The sequence below is a fragment of the Pseudophryne corroboree genome, chromosome 1 (genome assembly GCF_028390025.1).
Source record: "Pseudophryne corroboree isolate aPseCor3 chromosome 1, aPseCor3.hap2, whole genome shotgun sequence".
In the NCBI taxonomy this organism is placed as follows: Eukaryota; Metazoa; Chordata; class Amphibia; order Anura; family Myobatrachidae; genus Pseudophryne; species Pseudophryne corroboree.
Genome location: NC_086444.1, coordinates 415,995,585 through 416,014,900, shown reverse-complemented (window position 1 = coordinate 416,014,900; position 19,316 = coordinate 415,995,585). Strand labels below are relative to the sequence as shown.

The 19,316-nt window shown below is 45.7% G+C and overlaps 2 protein-coding genes across 4 annotated transcripts in view; one reads left to right on the top strand and one right to left on the bottom strand.

Annotated features, from left to right (window-relative positions):
• Positions 1–9,208, top strand: part of CFAP73 (cilia and flagella associated protein 73) — a 219,608-nt gene extending 210,400 nt beyond the window's left edge. For all 3 annotated transcript variants that reach the window (XM_063913316.1, XM_063913315.1, XM_063913314.1), the window contains exons 6-7: positions 1,662–1,820; positions 4,661–9,208. In XM_063913316.1, the coding sequence (XP_063769386.1) occupies positions 1,662–1,820; positions 4,661–4,741 (240 nt within the window). In that variant the 3' untranslated portion in view covers positions 4,742–9,208. The remainder of the gene's footprint in view (positions 1–1,661; positions 1,821–4,660) is intronic.
• A 2,772-nt stretch (positions 9,209–11,980) lies between these two features.
• DDX54 (DEAD-box helicase 54) overlaps positions 11,981–19,316 on the bottom strand; it is a 92,787-nt gene continuing 85,451 nt past the window's right edge. Inside the window, exon 20 of the mRNA XM_063913308.1 lies at positions 11,981–12,692. Coding sequence (XP_063769378.1) covers positions 12,436–12,692 — 257 coding nt within the window. The 3' untranslated portion in view covers positions 11,981–12,435. The remainder of the gene's footprint in view (positions 12,693–19,316) is intronic.

Genomic DNA, 19,316 nt, shown 5'->3' with positions numbered 1-19,316 from the left:
AGCATTAAGCTGGGTACACACTGGGCTTGAGCAGACAATATACATATTGCGTCGGCCCTGCAGCAAAGCTGACGCCCGATATAGCTGCAGATATATTGGTGCATCTGGCTGTGTGTATTGGTGTTCCACTGCTCCTACAGTGGCTGCAGGGACAGACGTCAAAGCTGGGCAGGCAAATCCAAATGCGCGCCCAGCTGTGATGTCAGGATGACATATTGAGTGGCTGGGCGGTAAGAGTATATGCTTACCTGAATTGGCTGCTTGGTCGGCAAATATCTCAGGTAAGTCTGTATCCAGCTTTGGAGTTTGCACTCCCTTTTAAAGTTTACAGGTAGGTCATGTGATATCTTGGTTTAAGCATAAACCAGCGCATGGGTCTTTAACCAGCAGTAGCTGGAGGGCCGCAGATTGAAGACCCATGCAAGTTTACAGTCTCCTACTCAGCCAATCTGGGGATTTATTTCCAAGAACTAGACAGCTTAAGTGGACATTTACTAAGCAGTGATAAGAGTGTAGAAGTGAGCCAGTGTTGAAATTGCCCCATCAACCAATCAGCAGCTCTGTATAATTTTACAGTATGCAAATTATAGATGTTACTTCAGTGTTGATTGGTTGATGGGGCAGCTTCTCCACTGGCTCACTTCTCCGCTCTTATCACTGCTTAGTAAATGTCCCCCTTAATTCCTTTAGTGTAGGTATTGTGTTATTTCACAGCTCCCCAAAGACTCATTAAACAGCACAATTTATTAGTTTGATAGAAAGCATCATGTGGTGACTGCAGTACAGTACATATTGTAGTGGACACAGACACTTGTATTTTACTTCACAACATCAGTAATGAGTGATGCAATATACAGCATTACTTACTTCATGTTTTCTTCAGGGACATGTGGTGCGGTAAATGGCAGGTGCTGGCTGGTACCAGAGCCAGATTTACACACAATATATGAGCCAAAGGGTATGTGTGGGCATTATACACAGGTGCAGCAGTATTCTGTATACTGCTGGAAGTTTGGTGAGTTTTGATCAGAGTAGTGTGGAAATGATAGGCAGGGGGGCACTGCCTCACCTGTCATAGACTTTTTACTCCAGAGTTTTGACTATAAAAATGATTACAATAATAAAAAGAAGATAGTTTTAATATACTTTATACAGTCATAACTCTGGCTTATACGTTAGTTTGACGGGAAAGGCTCTGCCTCACCTCACGTCTTGTATGATTATATCAGGGCTGGACAGATTTAGGAGACTGGTAGTCACAATGTCGGAGAATGCAATGTCTGTGCCTTAGTTTTGGGAAGATGTTTATGTCTCTCAGTGGTGATCTAGTTTCCACAGCTTTATAAAAAAGAATGGACACCTGCATTTCCTTGGCTGGATTGAAGTCCATGTTATTTTATAACCTCTGGTTTAAACAACACCAGAAATGTAAATATAACTTTACAGTAAAGGTATAAGCTCCATACTCAATTATTAAATAGATGTTTTAGGATCTGCCCTGGTATCAGGTTTTCTAGTCTTTGTTGTCACCTTCATTAAGTTATGTACTAAAAACAATGAAGGAACAAAGGATGTAAATATTTCTGAAGGCTACTGGCAGTAATGGTACAATAGTATTTATTTCCTTGCATTTTATTTACTAAAACATAAAACCGCTGCAGGAGTCCCACTGGGCACAAATCCAGAACACAGCAGCGGAGAACACCTTACGCTTGGGGCAGATCAGGATGGCAACTCTGAATCTCTTCCAGATCATCACCAAACAGATGCATATCAAGTCTGATGTATCCATAGAGGACACAGAGTTGCAGCTTGAAAAGGTATGAATGAGAGTTTCCACCAAAACACTTGGTATTTTTATTATTTTTCTCTACAAATTACAATGATCTTTAACATACTGCGTCTGTCACTCTCCGTTCAGAATTTGGACAAGTACTAATAATACTCCTGCATCCATAGCGTGGAAATAAGCTACCCGTCTTGTTTCATGAAGTACACAAAAACAGCTGGAACAGGCTTTTACCACAGGACAATATGGTTCCAGCAGTCTGCGTGCCCATAACCATAGAGGAAATAGGACTTGTTTAAAATCAAGTGTACAAGTGCAGCCCAACCTTATTGCTTCATGAGCGGTGGCGCAGCACTGAGGCTGATTCTGATATGCTAGTAACCTTGCGCCCTGCTAAAAACCATGCTGCACTGCAGTTGTTGTTCTGTGTTCTTCTTGTCTAGATTAACCCCTTCCTTATATGCACCCATGATGGTCCAATAAATGGATTGAGCAACTACCATTCTGTGTATCACTAATCCTGGAGACATGTATGGGATCAGTAGTTGGAGGGTATGCCGATTCTTTTAGTGCCATATTGGAACTGGGGTGCCTCCTGGCAGGGGCACATTTATCTAGCACTTACTAGAAGTTAATTCCATGGTTGAGCACATCATCTGTATTATCCATAAAGCATTGTTTTGTTTTCATAAGGTGCAGATTGAGTCTATGGGTCAATGTGTCTTTATCAGTAGTACTAACCATGCCTCTTCTACAATTTATAACCCCCTCCCATTGTATAGTGTTGATGTTCTTACTAAATGTTGTGGATTTCCCTGATGTGCCTGTTATATGAATGGGAGACTATAATGCAACCCTCTATGAAGCGCTGGAAAAGTGGTGGTAGGAAAGGCGATCTACGGTTAGTGGGTCAACTAAATTATCTTGTTTGTTAACAAAACTGGGCTTGTGGAGTGTTTTGAGGTTACGTTACCATGCGGCTCACTGTTATTCTTGTTTCTCTTCTTCTTATCATACCTTTCCTAGGATAAATTTGGCATTTCTGATCCCTCCCCACTAATACTGACGCTTAATCTAAGTTTTCCTTAGGGACACTCCTCTTGGTTGTCCCAGAAGTGAGCTGCTTCTGAGCTCCTGACTGCTTGGGAAGAATATTTTGATTATAATCAGTTTGGTACCTGTGGTCCTATAGTGAGGGATACCATAAGGTCTTCCTACATAACTTTTTGATTTCTAGAGTGAGACAGTTTAAGATATTTAATAGGTGGAAGGAGTCCGAGTTGGAGAACGGAAGCCTTGCCTTGGAGAACAAATATGTAGCTAGACGCCTCTTGACTGACCAAGTGGAATGCTTGGTCGTACAGAATGTGCACTGACTTTTTGTTAGATGAGTAGAAACACAGGCATCTTTTCTCTGCTCATGACCATTATATTCAGACGGATAGGGCCAGTAGGTTCATGGCCTATATGGCTAGGACAGAGTCTACTTCCCCTACTGTGCACAGACTACTAGAGTGGGAAGGTGTTCCTCACACCACAATGCCATGTATTGTAAATGCATTCTACACCTACTTTGCAGGGGTTTATTCTTCTCAGGCCCCTAATATTCCAGGTGACCTTGCTGCTTACCTCGTTCTAATCACTCTCCCAAGTAGGACTGATTCCAGTAGGATTTACTGGGACTGCCACACCTCTATTACATCATTCCCTACTGGCAAATCAGTTTAGATAAAAAAAATACAAATTAAAAATGAAATCGCCACAAAAAGTTGTACAAAGACACCTAAATGCAGGGTTCTAGCTCTTTTTGCTGCTTGAAGACAGCCATGGAAAAACAATATTGTTACATAACCGTAAAAAGATCTTAATTTAAGGCCTGTTTTCCCCCTTCAATGGCGAAACGCCTATCCAGATTTATAAAAAGTTATTAAGAGGTGAAATCCTGCTCTTTTTAATGAACACAGTTTGATTTTTTTTTTTTTTTAAAGGAGCAGTCTTTTACAAGGCATGGTTATGCCTCGTAAATGACTGCCCTTTTAAAAAAAAACATCTAAGTTCGGCCAGCAACCTGCACATTGGGCGAACACGGATGGCATTACATCATGCCCAATATCTTCATTTATTATATAGACTGGTAGTTTGGGCCTGTCCAGCTGCACATGTCTAAGGTCTATTTACTAAGTCTTGGCTGGAGGTAAAGTGGACGAAGATAAAGTCCCAGCCAATCAGCTCCTGATTTTTCAAACCCAGCCTGTGACATGGCAGCTAGGAGCGGATTGGCTGGTACTTTATCTCCATCCAAGGCTTAGTTAATAGACCCCTCAATTAATCATACAGGTTGAGTATCCCTTATCCAAAATCACACATTTTTGGTTCCCCTACTGAGATAATGACACATATATATGTATATTATATCTATAATATATCTATGTATACATATAATATATAAGTATTTATCTCAGTAGGGTGGTGGTCAGGAGACCGACGGTCACATAACCTCCACCGACATCCCGCCCCCTCACTATCCCGATGGTCGGCATGCCGACCAACAGGGACTATTTCCACTCGTGGGTGTCCACGACATCCATAGAGTGGGAATAGAACCCGTGGCGACCGCAGGTCACCACCGAGCCCCTCCCCGCCGGGATCCCGGCGTCGGTATGCTGCCCATACTACACCCATCTCAGTAGGGGACCCAAAAATGTGGGATTTTGGATAAGGGATACTCAACCTGTATAGATTCCTGCCAAATCTTCACAGACTAAAGTGCATCAGCTAATGTAATGCTTTTTGTTCTTGGTTACTGCATTGTATACATGTCCAATGTCCTTGCTGCTATAAAAACCTGACTGCATGTTCTTTTTAATTTAGATTAAGGTCTGTTTTATGGATCTGGATGCCATATACAAGGATCTGACTCCACAGACGCCAATTGTGTCCATTGCTAACTGATCTGCCATCCTTGAGGGAATATCAGTGGGCACAGTTGCTGCACCACTTAGTGAAATACCCTATATTTGTGTTCTCCTTAATAAACTATGTATAAGGTACCAGTCTACAGTGCAGTGTGATATAGTACTCTACTATACTGGATCCATTGCATTTCCTATAAACTGTTGAAGTGGTAAATTTGTAAGCATATATGCTGGCATGGCCGTCAATAGAGAGACCATTGCCAATTTAAGGGTGACATTATACACTTAAAAAATAGGATTTTGGTACTTACCAGGTAAATCCTTTTCTTTGAATCCATAGGGGGCACTGGAGTACTCTTGGGATATGGACGGCTTCCACAGGAACAAGGCACTGAATAAATTAATTTTGGAACTACTCCTCTCCTCCATATCCCAGAGTACCTCAGTGTTTTTTACTGAGCCGAACAGGAGCTATAGAGGTTGACAATGGAGAATTACATATAACATAACGGACAACAATAAAGTTGACACAACATTACTGACAACTAAACAGTTGACACCATAACCGATTAGAACTAGATAATTTGAACCAGTCGGTGAGAAAGTGTTACCATAAGATCTACTGAACTTACCCCAAACCAGGTAAAACTGCTCTGGGTGTGCGTCCAGTGCCCCCTATGGATTCAAAGAAAAGGATTTACCTGGTAAGTACCAAAATCCTATTTTCTTTTTCATCCACTAGGGGTCACTGGAGTACTTTTGGGACGTACCAAAGTTTCCCCCGTGAGCGGGAGAGCTGTTTGGCACCTGTAACACTAGGCGGCCAAAGCTAGATGCTGATGCCGCAAACGTATCAAACTTGTAAAAGTGCACAAACGTGTGCACTGAAGACCATGTAGCCGCACGGCCACGCTGTGTCGTAGAAGCTCCACGACTCGATGCCCATGACGTTCCCACAGCACGTGTGGAATGAGCTGTCACTGATGTAGGCGGCTGTAACCTAGCATGAAGGTAAGCCTGACGTATGGTCAGTTTAATCCATCTGGATAAGGTCTGCTTAGAAGCTGGCCAACCCATCTTGGCAGCATCATAGAGAACAAACAACGTATCCGTCTTACGAACTGTCGACGTTCGGGATACATAAACGCGTAATGCGCGTACCATATCCAACGTTTCAGAATCTCCTGTTAACACAGGAACTACTATTGGTTGATTGATGTGAAAAGATGACACCACCTTTGGTAGGAAAGCAGGATTCGTCCGAAGTTCCGCTCTGTCATCATGAAACACCAAATACGGTGGCTTGCACGACAAGGCACCCAAATCTGAAAACACACCTTGCTGAAGCTAAGGCTAAGAGAAAAATTGTTTTCCAAGTGAGAAATTTAATATCCACTTGTTGTAAGGGTTCAAAGTATAAGGACTGTAAGAAATCTAAAACCAGATTCAAGTCCCATGGCGCTGTAGGTGAAATGAATCGGGGCTGTACTCTGAGGACACCCTGCAGAAACGTGTGTACCGACGGCAATAGAGCCAATTTTCTTTGAAAGTAAATTGACAACGCAGATATCTGCACTTTTAGTGTGGATAGACGCAGTCCTCCATCTAACCCCATCTGTAGAAATAACAAAAGACGGGATAACTTGAAAGATGATGTCGGAAACTTTCGAGATTCACACCAACCTATATAGGCACGCCAGATTCTGTAATAATGAGCTGCCATAACCGGCTTCCTAGCTCGTAACATGGTTGGTATAACCGATTCTGGAATGCCCTCTCTTCTTAAGAGGGCGGTCTCAACAGCCACCCCGTCAAACACAGCCGCGCTAAATTGGGGTAAAGGAACGGACCCTGTTGTAACAGGTCCGGACGTAGTGTGAGCGGCCAAGGATTGTCTGCGAGTAGTCCGCGGAGATCCGAGAACCAAGCTCTCCGAGGCCAATGAGGCGCCACTAGTATGACTGTGACGGACTCTCTCTTGATCCGTTTTAGCAACAGAGGGAGCAGCGGAAACGGTGGAAACAGATACACGAGGCTGTACGGCCACGCGATTGTGAGAGCATCCACCGCCACCGCCTTTGGATCTCTCGTTCCGGACACCTACTGGGGCATTTGGTGATTGTGGCGAGATGCCATCAGATCCACTTAAGGGTAACCCCACCTCTGGACCAACATGTGAAACACTTCTGGATTTAATGCCCATTCTCCTGGATGAAAATCCCGACGGCTGAGATAATCCGCCTCCCAGTTGTCCACTCCCGGAATGAACACTGCCGACAATATCACTTGGTGATACTCGGCCCACCTGAGGATCCGAGCTACTTCCCGCATTGCCATGCGGCTTCTCGTTCCTCCTTGCTTGTTGATGTATGCGACCGCCGTCGCATTGTCTGACTGCACCTGAACAGTCTGAAACTGAGACTCGCGTCTGTCGATAGAATTATCCAATTCCAGGCGCCGAACAGTTTCCCTCCGGTTAGATTGTGTACTTTGAGCCACCAGAGAAGAGACACTCTGGCCTGTGGCGACAACTTCACCCTGTGGTGAATCTGCAGATGCGAGCCCGACCACTGTGCTAGCACATCTAGTTGAAAAGGACGTGAGTGAAATCTTCCGAACTGAAGCGCTTCGAAAGCCGCCACCATTGTGCCTAAGAGGCGAATGCACAAATGTACCGAGACTGTGCGTGGCTTGAGTACTAATTGTACTAGATGACGAATGACCTGTACTTTCTGTTCTGGTAGGTAAATTCTTTGATTTACCGTATCGAGAATCATACCTAGGAATTGAAGTTGTTGAGACGGAATCAGATATGATTTCTTGAAATTGACTATCCAACCGTGCCGAACTAGTACATTGTATGTTAGCAACGCCTGTTGGTGAAGCATCTGTTGAGACGGAGCCTTGATGAGAAAATCGTCCAAATACGGAACAATTATTACTCCCAGGGATCTGAGATGAGCTATCATCACAGACATCACCTTGGTGAATACCCGAGGCGCTGACGAAAGGCCAAACGGTAGAGCCTGAAACTGGTAATGGTCTTGCCGTATTGCAAACCGCAAGAACCTCTGATGAGGTGGCCAAATCGGAATGTGTAAGTACGCATCTTTGAGATCCAGTGCAATCATGAATTCCTGTGGCTCTAAACCTGCAATTACTGACCGCAGAGATTCCATCTTGAATCTGTAGTAAGAGACGTACTGATTGAGACCTTTTAAGTTCAATATTGGCCTGACCGAGCAATCCGGCTTTGGTACCACAAACAGACTGGAATAATAACCCTGACCCTGTTGTTGTACAGGGACCAGAATCAAAACTGCTGCATTCAGCAGAGACTGAATGGCAATCTGCAGAACCGCCTTCTTGTCGTCCGACACAAGCAGACCTGTCTTGAAAAACCGCATTGGCGGAAGACAATCGAACTCTATTTTGTAACCCTTTAACACTAAATTGCGGATCCACCCATCTGTGGACGTCTGAAGCCACGCCCCCTGGAACGTCTGAAGGCGTGCTCCCACAATTGGAGATCCGAGATGGGCTGGGAGCCCGTCATGCCACTGGCTTGTTGGCGACCTTAGCGTCCTGACGACTTGTGTTGGTTCTACCAAGTGTGGCCGCTCCTCTGCCGCGCCCACGAAAGGACTGAGGTCTAAAGGATTTGAACGTCGGACCAGAGTATTTGCGTCTAGGCACCGTTGGAGGCAATGGTAAGAAAACAGACGTTCCTCCCGTTGCCTCAGAAATCCATCTGTCCAATTCAGGACCGAACAGCTTCTCGCCACCGTAAGGCAACGCCTCTATACCTTTTTTGACCTCGGCCTCCACTTGCCAAGAACGTAGCCAGAGTGCTCGTTGAGCTATAACTAGCAATGATGAAAGGCGAGAAGTGAGCTGACAGACGTCAGTAGAAGCTGTACATAGATAGTCAGCAGCTTCCCAGATTTAATCAGCGAGAAGTATAAGATGATCGTCCTGTAGAGCAGACTAGACAAAAGAAACTTATCCTTTCCACCCAAGGTGGACTTGGACTTTTAGTAAGATTGAGACCCCTCCTGTAACTCTAGCGGTCTCATCTTAGACTCAGATCTTGCCGCTTCCCGCTCTAGACGAGTGGCGGCCAATTCTGATTGCAAACCAACCAATACATTTGCAAGCATAGCCCATAGAGGGTCCGGAGATGAAACTGGCTTTAAAACCGGAGTGGAAATTGTATTTGTAGCTGAATTCACAAAACATACTGTACATGTGGTAGATCCATCAGGCAACACACCTTTACAGACATGGCAAGGAAATTGCTTTTTAGTCTTTGCTGGTGCCTTACTCATTATGCAGACAGACAATACAAACTACAAACAGACAATTTGCACGACTCAGTAAATAGCACTAAGGTTCGTGTGTGTGTGTGTGTGTGTGTGTGTGTGTGTGTGTGTGTGTGTGTGTGTGTGTATATATATATATATATATATATATATATATATAACCACTCCATGGTGCGGCACTCATGCTGATCTCAGAAATAAATGGACTGCAGTCCTTCTTGTTTCAACGTTTCAATTTATTTGTCAAATTGTCATCAGGGAGTAATACAATATATATTTTTTATAAATGTTAGTCAATTATATTTATACGTGATGGCTGACAAGTTTACTCGGGCAGTTACCATGACAACTAACTATACTGAGGTCATAGAGATCGACCTCTGTCTGAGTCTGATGATGTCAGAATTATTCACACACCGGTGTTCGGGGTGATTTTCCCGCGTGAGGTATGCTTTTTTCTTATGTCTATATAAATGTGTTGTATGTTTGTTGTATTACTTCCTGATGACAATTTGACAAATAAATTGAAACGTTGAAGCAAGAAGGACTGCAGTCCATTTATTTCTGAGATCAGCATGAGTGCCGCACCATGGAATGGTTATTAAGTTATCTTTGTGAGGGCACCAGCGATAGCAATTACTAAGGCTAACACGGAGTTCCGGACCACAGCTGCCATATATATATATATATATATATATATATATATATATATCTGGCTAAGTGCAGTGCACGCCAGCAATATGAAAAACCTGATCCCAAATTCCCCTAACACCCCTGCGCCTTTAGTGAAGTAGAGATGTAGTATAGGAACTCTGGAAACAGACAGGAAAAAACAGGAAGCACGGTTAAATATGCCAAGTTTCCAGTATAACACAAAATGCAGATTATCCCCACTGAACTGCATATATATATATATATATATATATATCCTGATAGCCAAGGCTTAGTAGCCTACTAAAAACCCCTGCAGCGCTGCTGCTGCTAAGGGCATTTTCTATGTGCCCCCCCGTGTACCGCTCTCTGTACACGGAGCCGGGCTACATGCGGCTGAGAAGAGGCCGGGAGGCGGCTAGCGGGAGCCGGGGAGCGCACAGCATAGAGCCGTGGAGCGGCCTATGCACACGCGGCTCGGGGTATCGGCGGGGACTTGAAAGCGGCGGCCGGGAGGCGGCTAGCGGAAGCCGGGGAGCGCACAGCATAGAGCCGTGGAGCGGCCTATGCACGCGCGGCTCAGGGTATCGGCGGGGACTTGTAAGCGGCGGCAGCGCTGGAAGCGGCGGCGGGCGGCTCTCCCCAATACAGTTCCCCACACAGCGGGGCGGCAGCGTGAGCTGACCGCCCCAACCCAACATACCTGGACTCCCTGTAGCGAGGGCCATGACGGGGCTTCTTGTTCAAGCTCCGTCCAGCTTTCCTGCAGGCAGTCCTGCACGTGGTGTGAGGGAGCTTTTTTTAGAGAGGCCCGACACCCACAGCTGCTAGTAGCAGCTTCCACTATCCCAGACCCACGCCTATTGGAAGGGGGGAAGGGATGTGGAAATTGTTGAAAAAACGTAGAATAAATTCCAATGAATGTGGACAAACTCCACAAGCCTTCTTGCTGTGTCGAGCACAGAAAAAACACTGAGGAACTCTGGGATATGGAGGGGAGGAGTAGTTCCAAAATTAATTTATTCAGTGCCTTGTTCCTGTGGAAGCCGTCCATATCCCAAGAGTACTCCAGTTACCCCTAGTGGATGAAAAAGAAATACCTAGCTGTGACTTTGTATTCTTAGCAATAGTATTGGCTCTATAAAACAATTTACGGATATTCATAAAACTACTGTATAGAGTTCTCTCACTTTAGATCAGTGGTAGCAAACCCTAGTCCTCGAGAGTTAACAGTTCACATTTTCCAGCTCACCTAGCAGGTGCACAGGTGCAGTCATTACTCACTGACACATTTTAAAAGATCCACAGGTGGAGCTAATCACTTAACTTGTGATTCATGAGGAGACCTGGAAAACATGCACTGTTGGTTGCTCTTGAGGACCAGAGTTGGCTACCCCTGCTTTAGATCATTTTGTAGGATGCAAAAAGGTATACTTTCCAAAGCTTGCTGCCTCACAGAACTGAGGTCTTGGATTCTATTCCCAGCAAGACCCCTATCTGCTAGGGATCCATCGATGGTTTCACCTATCGATGGTTATCCCTGCTTTACTATGAAGTGGTCTGTGGGCCAAGCAGTGACTGGGGGCGGGTCTTTGTGGGTGTCTGGGGCGGAGCTATGCTCCGTATCCAGACACATTGTAAAGGGGAGGAGCTATTTGGTTGGACTTCACCATTGATGGCAGGAAACCATGTGGTTCTCCACCATCGAAGGCTAAAGTGTTCGACATCGGCCATAAACCATTAATGATTGTGAAACATTGATGGCCATCTCTAGAATAACTAAATATTCTCTGCAAAGTGCTGTGTAATGTGTGCACTATATAATAACTTAAATTATTTTATGTGGTTTTCAAAAGAAAATGTATTATGTTCCCCAAACTTGCATAAACCATGCGTGAGTCATGCAGTATGGCGTGTATGCTGGAAATGCTCTAGTGCCACCTACTGTCACAAATGTGAAAAATCAACATCTTCCAAAAAGAAAGAAAGAAAGAAAGAAAGAAAGAAAGAAAGAGAGAGAAGAAAAAAAAAGTCAAATATTTAAATGGTGTAGGTCTTTGCTACAGCACCCCTTACACACCAAGCTTCTGACCCAAGATATTGCCAAGGAAAACCAGGTCCTGGGCTTGGTGTGAAATTCTACCTGCGTTGTGTGTCTCAAGACATAATATTGTTAATCCGGCGTACAGTGTAAAGATACCATTAATTAAAGGGTATCAGGAGTAATGTGCACAGATACCATCAATTGAGTCACCAAGTTATGAAAGTCATGACTGTGTGAATATTGTATACTAAAAGCATAGTAAATTGAAGAAATGTATTTAATAAAGTTTATATACATCATCAAAATAGTGATCTCTGCATTTTAATACAGTCTCTTGTCATTCATATCATGTGCCCCAAAGTTCAGTGGCAGCAGTATCTGTAGAACAAGGTCTCAAGGAGCAGCTCCCACCTTGTAAAGGCACAGCAAAAAAACAACTAAAGGGAGCTTTTCTGCAAGTCACAGCTTTCTGCAATCACCATACCTTTGCATTTATTGCATGAGTGAAGGTGAAATAATACTCCATTCTTGTTCAAGATACCTGGCCATTATATCTGCTTCTACTGCAGCACATAATTGTAGATGCTGAACAGTTAATGGATAATGACAGTACAGAGCACCGAATTCTCCCGTATACAGCAAGACATCCATTCTGGAGTGAGCTGGTGCAATTGTGATAAATGCCACAGCGGGTTATCCACTGGCCGATATCACTCAAGATCTTTTCTTCATCTTCCCTTTCTTAAATCCACTGCTCTTACCCCTGCCGAAAGCAGATTTCTTCATCTCATGCACCCTCTGCCTTGTTTTGGTCTTAAGTTTCTTTAAACCACCTTTCTGTAAAAAGAGCTGTTTTTCCTTAGCTTTCCTCTGTTTAAGGATCTGCTGCTTGCTGCGCAGCTCAGAGCGGGGCTTGCGGGCGGGTCCAGTGGTTTCAGGGCGAGGTGTTCCCCGAGAGCCGCTGCGTCCACCTGTCAGGGAGCAGAAGAGAATGGATCTTTAGCATTACATACATAAAAGGTTTCTTTCTTGTTCCTCTTAACAACATATTGGGCTGATCGTTTCTAGCTTTACATCCAATTCTTCTTTTTCATGACCACTAGTATAGCTCGGTTATAATGACTTACCGTACATCAGACTCGCTCATCGTTCTGTTTCACAACAAACAAAGCCTCAGTACAAAATCAGTGTCTTTCATCCTTATGATAGCGCTCAATAATTTTCAAACAATAACCCACAATGAACAAAGCAACTTCATTTAAGGGCTTCTTTATACCAGTGCTTACTGAATGTAATATCATACTAGCAGTGGAGGCAGTGTAAGCAAAAAAATAAGAATTTACTTACCGATAATTCTATTTCTCGTAGTCCGTAGTGGATGCTGGGGACTCCGTAAGGACCATGGGGAATAGCGGCTCCGCAGGAGACTGGGCACAAAAGTAAAAGCTTTAGGACTACCTGGTGTGCACTGGCTCCTCCCCCTATGACCCTCCTCCAAGCCTCAGTTAGGATACTGTGCCCGGACGAGCGTACACAATAAGGAAGGATTTTGAATCCCGGGTAAGACTCATACCAGCCACACCAATCATACCGTACAACCTGTGATCTGAACCCAGTTAACAGCATGATAACAGAGGAGCCTCTGAAAAGATGGCTCACAACAATAATAACCCGATTTTTTTGGTAACAATAACTATGTACCAGTATTGCAGACAATCCGCACTTGGGATGGGCGCCCAGCATCCACTACGGATTACGAGAAATAGAATTATCGGTAAGTAAATTCTTATTTTCTCTAACGTCCTAAGTGGATGCTGGGGACTCCGTAAGGACCATGGGGATTATACCAAAGCTCCCAAACGGGCGGGAGAGTGCGGATGACTCTGCAGCACCAAATGAGAGAACTCCAGGTCCTCCTCAGCCAGGGTATCAAATTTGTAGAATTTTACAAACGTATTTGCTCCTGACCAAGTAGCTGCTCGGCAAAGTTGTAAAGCAGAGACCCCTCGGGCAGCCGCCCAAGATGAGCCCACCTTCCTTGTGGAATGGGCTTTTACAGATTTTGGCTGTGGCAGGCCTGCCACAGAATGTGCAAGCTGAATTGTACTACAAATCCAACGAGCAATAGTCTGCTTAGAAGCAGGAGCACCCAGCTTGTTGGGTGCATACAGAATAAACAACGAGTCAGATTTTCTGACTCCAGCCGTCCTGGAAACCTATATTTCCAGGGCTCTGACAACGTCCAGCAACTTAGAGTCCTCCAAGTCCCTAGTAGCCGCAGGCACCACAATAGGTTGATTCAGGTGAAAACGCTGAAAACCACCTTAGGGAGAAACTGAGGACAAGTCCTCAATTCCGCCCTGTCCGAATGGAAAATCAGATGAGGGCTTTTACATGATAAAGCCGCCAATTCTGACACGCACCTGGCCCAGGCCAGGGCCAACAGCATGACCACTTTCCATGTGAGATATTTTAACTCCACATATTTAAGTGGTTCAAACCAATGTGACTTTTGGAACCCAAAAACTACATTTAGATCCCAAGGTGCCACTGGAGGCACAAAAGGAGGCTGTATATACAGTACCCCTTTCACAAACGTCTGAACTTAAGGGACTGAAGCTAGTTCTTTTTGGAAGAAAATTGACAGGGCCGAAATTTGAACCTTAATGGACCCCCATTTCAGGCCCATAGACACTCCTGTTTGCAGGAAATGTAGGAATCGACCTAGTTGAAAATTCCTCCGTCGGGGCCTTACTGGCCTCGCACCACGCAACATATTTTCGCCAAATGCGGTGATAATGTTTTGCGGTTATATCTTTCCTGGCTTTGATCAGGATAGGGATGACTTCATCCGGAATGCCTTTTTCCTTCAGGATCCGGCGTTCAACCGCCCTGCCGTTAAACGCAGCCGCGGTAAGTCTTGGAACAGACAGGGTCTTTGCTGGAGCAGGTCCCTTCTTAGAGGTAGAGGCCACGGATCCTCCGTGAGCATCTCTTGAAGTTCCGGTTACCAAGTCCTTCTTGGCCAATCCGGAGCCACGAATATAGTGCTTACTCCTCTCCATCTTATAATTCTCAGTACCTTGGTTATGAGAGGCAGAGGAGGGAACACATACACTGACTGGTACACCCACTGTGTTACCAGAGCGTCTACAGCTATTGCCTGAGGGTCCCTTGACCTGGCGCAATACTTGTCGAGTTTTATAAACATGTGGAAGACTTCTGAGTGAAGTCCCCACTCTCCCGGGTGGAGGTCGTCCACTCCCGGAATGAATACTGCTGACAGTGCTATCACATGATTTTCCGCCCAGCGAAGAATCCTTGCAGCTTCTGCCATTGCCCTTCTGCTTCTTGTGTCACCCTGTCTGTTTACGTGGGTGACTGCCGTGATGTTGTCCGAATGGATCAACTCCGGGTGACCTTGAAGCAGAGGTCTTGCTGAGCTTAGAGCATTGTAAATGGCCCTTAGCTTCAGGATATTTATGTGAAGTGATGTCTCCAGGCTTGACCATAAGCTCTGGAAATTCCTTCCCTGTGTGACTGCTCCCCAGCCTCGCAGGCTGGCATCCGTGGTCACCAGGAACCAGTCCTGAATGTGCGGCCCTCTAGAAGATGAGCACTCTGCAACCACCACAGGAGAGACACCCTTGTGCTTGGTGACAGGGTTATCCGCTGATGCATCTGAAGATGCGACCCGGACCATTTGTCCAGCAGGTCCCACTGGAAAGTTCTTGCGTGGAATCTGCCGCATGGGATTGCTTCATAGGAAGCCACCATTTTTCCCAGAACCATCTCATTGATGTACCGAGACTTGGCTCGGTTATAGGAGGTTCCCGACTAGCTCGGATAACTCCCTGACTTTCTCCTCCGGGAGAAACACCTTTTTCTGAACTGTGTCCAGGATCATCCCTAAGAACAGAAGACGAGTCGTCGGAATCAGCTGCGATTTTGGAATATTGAGAATTCAATCGTGCTGCCGCAACACTACCTGAGATAGTGCTACACCGACCTCCAACTGTTCCCTGGATCTTACCCTTATCAGGGAATCGTCCAAGTAAGGGATAACTAAAATTCCCTTCCTTCGAAGGAGTATCATCATTTCGGCCATTACCTTGGTAAAGACCCGGGGTGCCGTGGACCATCCATACGGCAGCGTCTGAAACTGATAGTGACAGTTCTGTACCATAAACCTGAGGTACCCTTGGTGAGAAGGGTAAATTTGGACATGAAGGTAAGCATCCTTGATGTCCCGAGACATCATGTAGTCCTCTTCTTCCAGGTTCGCAATCACTGCTCTGAGTGACTCAATCTTGAATTTGAACCTCTGTATGTAAGTGTTCAAAGATTTTAGATTTAGAATCGGTCTCACCGAGCCGTCCGGCTTCGGTACCACAACAGTGTGGAATAATACCCCGTTCCCTGTTGCAGGAGGGGTACCTTGATTATCACCTGCTGGGAATACAGCTTGTGAATGGCTTCCAAAACTGTCTCCCTGTCAGAAGGAGACATCGGTAAAGCCGACTTTAGGAAACGGCGAGGGGGAGACGTCTCGAATTCCAATTTGTACCCCTGAGATATCACCTGAAGGATCCAGGGGTCTACTTGCGAGTGAGCCCACTGCGCGCTGAAATTCATTGAGACGGGCCCCCACCGTGCCTGATTCTGCTTGTGAAGCCCCAGCGTCATACTGAGGGCTTGGCAGAGGCGGGAGAGGGTTTCTGTTCCTGGGAACTGGCTGATTTCTGCAGCCTTTTTCCTCTCCCTCTGTCACGGGGCAGAAATGAGGAACCTTTTGCCCGCTTGCCCACGAAAAGACTGCGCCTGATAATACGGCGTCTTCTCATGTTGAGAGGCGACCTGGGGTACAAACGTGGATTTCCCAGCTGTTGCCGTGGCCACCAGGTCTGAAAGACCGACCCCAAATAACTCCTCCCCTTAATAAGGCAATACTTCCAAATGCCGTTTGGAATCCGCATCACCTGACCACTGTCGTGTCCATAACCCTCTACTGGTAGAAATGGACAACGCACTTAGACTTGATGCCAGTCGGCAAATATTCCGCTGTGCATCACGCATATATAGAAATGCATCTTTTAAATGCTCTATAGGCAATAATATACTGTCCCTATCTAGGGTATCAATATTTTCAGTCAGGGAATCCGACCACGCCAACCCAGCACTGCACATCCAGGGTGAGGCGATTGCTGGTCGCAGTATAACACCAGTATGTGTGTAAATACCTTTTAGGATGCCCTCCTGCTTTCTATCAGCAGGATCCTTAAGGGCGGCCATCTCAGGAGAGGGTAGAGCCCTTGTTCTTACAAGCGTGTGAGCGCTTTATCCACCCTAGGGGGTGTTTCCCAACGCACCCTAACCTCTGGCGGGAAAGGATATAATGCCAATAACATTTTAGAAATTATCAGTTGTTATCGGGGGAAAACCACGCATCATCACACACCTCATTTAATTTCTCAGATTCAGGAAAACTACAGGTAGTTTTTCCTCACCGAACATAATACCCCTTTTTGGTGGTACTCGTATTATCAGAAATGTGTAAAACATTTTTCATTGCCTCAATCATGTAACGTGTGGCCCTACTGGAAGTCACATTTGTCTCTTCACCGTCGACACTGGAGTCAGTATCCGTGTCGGCGTCTATCTTTAGAGCCCCTGACGGCTTATGAGACGTCTGGACAGGCACAAGCTGAGTAGCCGGCTGTCTCATGTCAACCACTGTCTTTTATACAGAGCTGACACTGTTACGTAATTCCTTCCAACAGTTCATCCACTCAGGTGTCGACCCCTAGAGGGTGACATCACTATTACAGGCAATCTGCTCCGTCTCCACATAATTTTTCTCCTCATACATGTCGACACAAACGTACCGACATACAGCACACACACAGGGAATGCTCTGATAGAGGACAGGGCCCCACTAGCCCTTTGGGGAGACAGAGGGAGAGTTTGCCAGCACACACCAGAGCGCTATATATATACAGGGATAACCTTATATAAGTGTTTTTCCCCTTATAGCTGCTGTATCTTTAATACTGCGCGTAATTAGTGCCCCCCCTCTCTTTTTTAACCCTTTCTGTAGTGTAGTGACTGCAGGGGAGAGCCAGGGAGCTTCCCTCCAACGGAGCCGCGAGGGAAAATGGCGCCAGTGTGCTGAGGAGATAAGGCCGCCGATAAGGGGGCGGAGCCTATCTCCCGTTTTTCTATGTATTCTGGCAGGGGTTAAATTCATCCATATAGCCCAGGAGCTATATGTGATGCATTTTTTTGCCATCCAAGGTGTTTTATTGCGTCTCAGGGCGCCCCCCCCCAGCGCCCTGCACCCTCAGTGACCGGAGTGTGAAGTGTGCTGAGAGCAATGGCGCACAGCTGCAGTGCTGTGCGCTACCTTGTTGAAGACAGGACGTCTTCTGCCGCCGATTTTCCGGACCTCTTCTGTCTTCTGGCTCTGTAAGGGGGCCGGCGGCGCGGCTCTGGGACCCATCCATGGCTGGGCCTGTGATCGTCCCTCTGGAGCTAATGTCCAGTAGCCTAAGAAGCCCAATCCACTCTGCACGCAGGTGAGTTCGCTTCTTCTCCCCTTAGTCCCTCGATGCAGTGAGCCTGTTACCAGCAGGTCTCACTGAAAATAAAAAACCTAAAACTAAACTTTTCACTAAGCAGCTCAGGAGAGCCACCTAGTGTGCACCCTTCTCGTTCGGGCACAAAAATCTAACTGAGGCTTGGAGGAGGGTCATAGGGGGAGGAGCCAGTGCACACCAGGTAGTCCTAAAGCTTTTACTTTTGTGCCCAGTCTCCTGCGGAGCCGCTATTCCCCATGGTCCTTACGGAGTCCCCAGCATCCACTTAGGACGTTAGAGAAAGTTTACATTCTTTGAAATCATTCTACTTTGACTTATAAGACTATGAAGCCCATTTATCAATAACCGCATCTGCATTGTGATCTGGGTGTGATAATAGCGCCCAAAATCGCAACGCAGTATGCAATTAAACCATTGCCGGGGAGGGTTCCAGATCTATTAGCTACAGCTGCTAACACAATCTTGAGATATTGATTATATTTAGTGATAAATAGGCCCTCATAAAGGTGCATACACATTCAGCGATATAGTAAACAATATAGCTAATTTCCCCCCTCCTGAGTGATATCACTTATTATATCGCCCAGTGTGTGTGTATACAGCTGATGACAGCCGATACGCAGCCCGGCGGGTCGTTAATGACCCTCAGTGTCGGCCATACATGCAGCTCAATTTGGACTCATCATCCAAAGCTCCATGTACAGACCGTCCGCGGCATGATGTGTGATATTGCTAGCGATATTGCACAGTGGCCCGGGCTGGGAGGGGACACACTAGGTGATGTTGCTCACGGAGTACATCGCCTAGTGTGTACCCACCTTAACTCTGCAGTGCATTTTTTTCTCCTAGTTTTCCACATAACTTAACAAGCAATGCAACTAAAAGAAACCCTCCACCTAACATACCAACATTGTATCACTGTCTACATGATGTATGTCAACAAAGTGATCTCAACCTCATTGCAAAGTATACAATGGCAGTACCCCTTTAATTAAATCA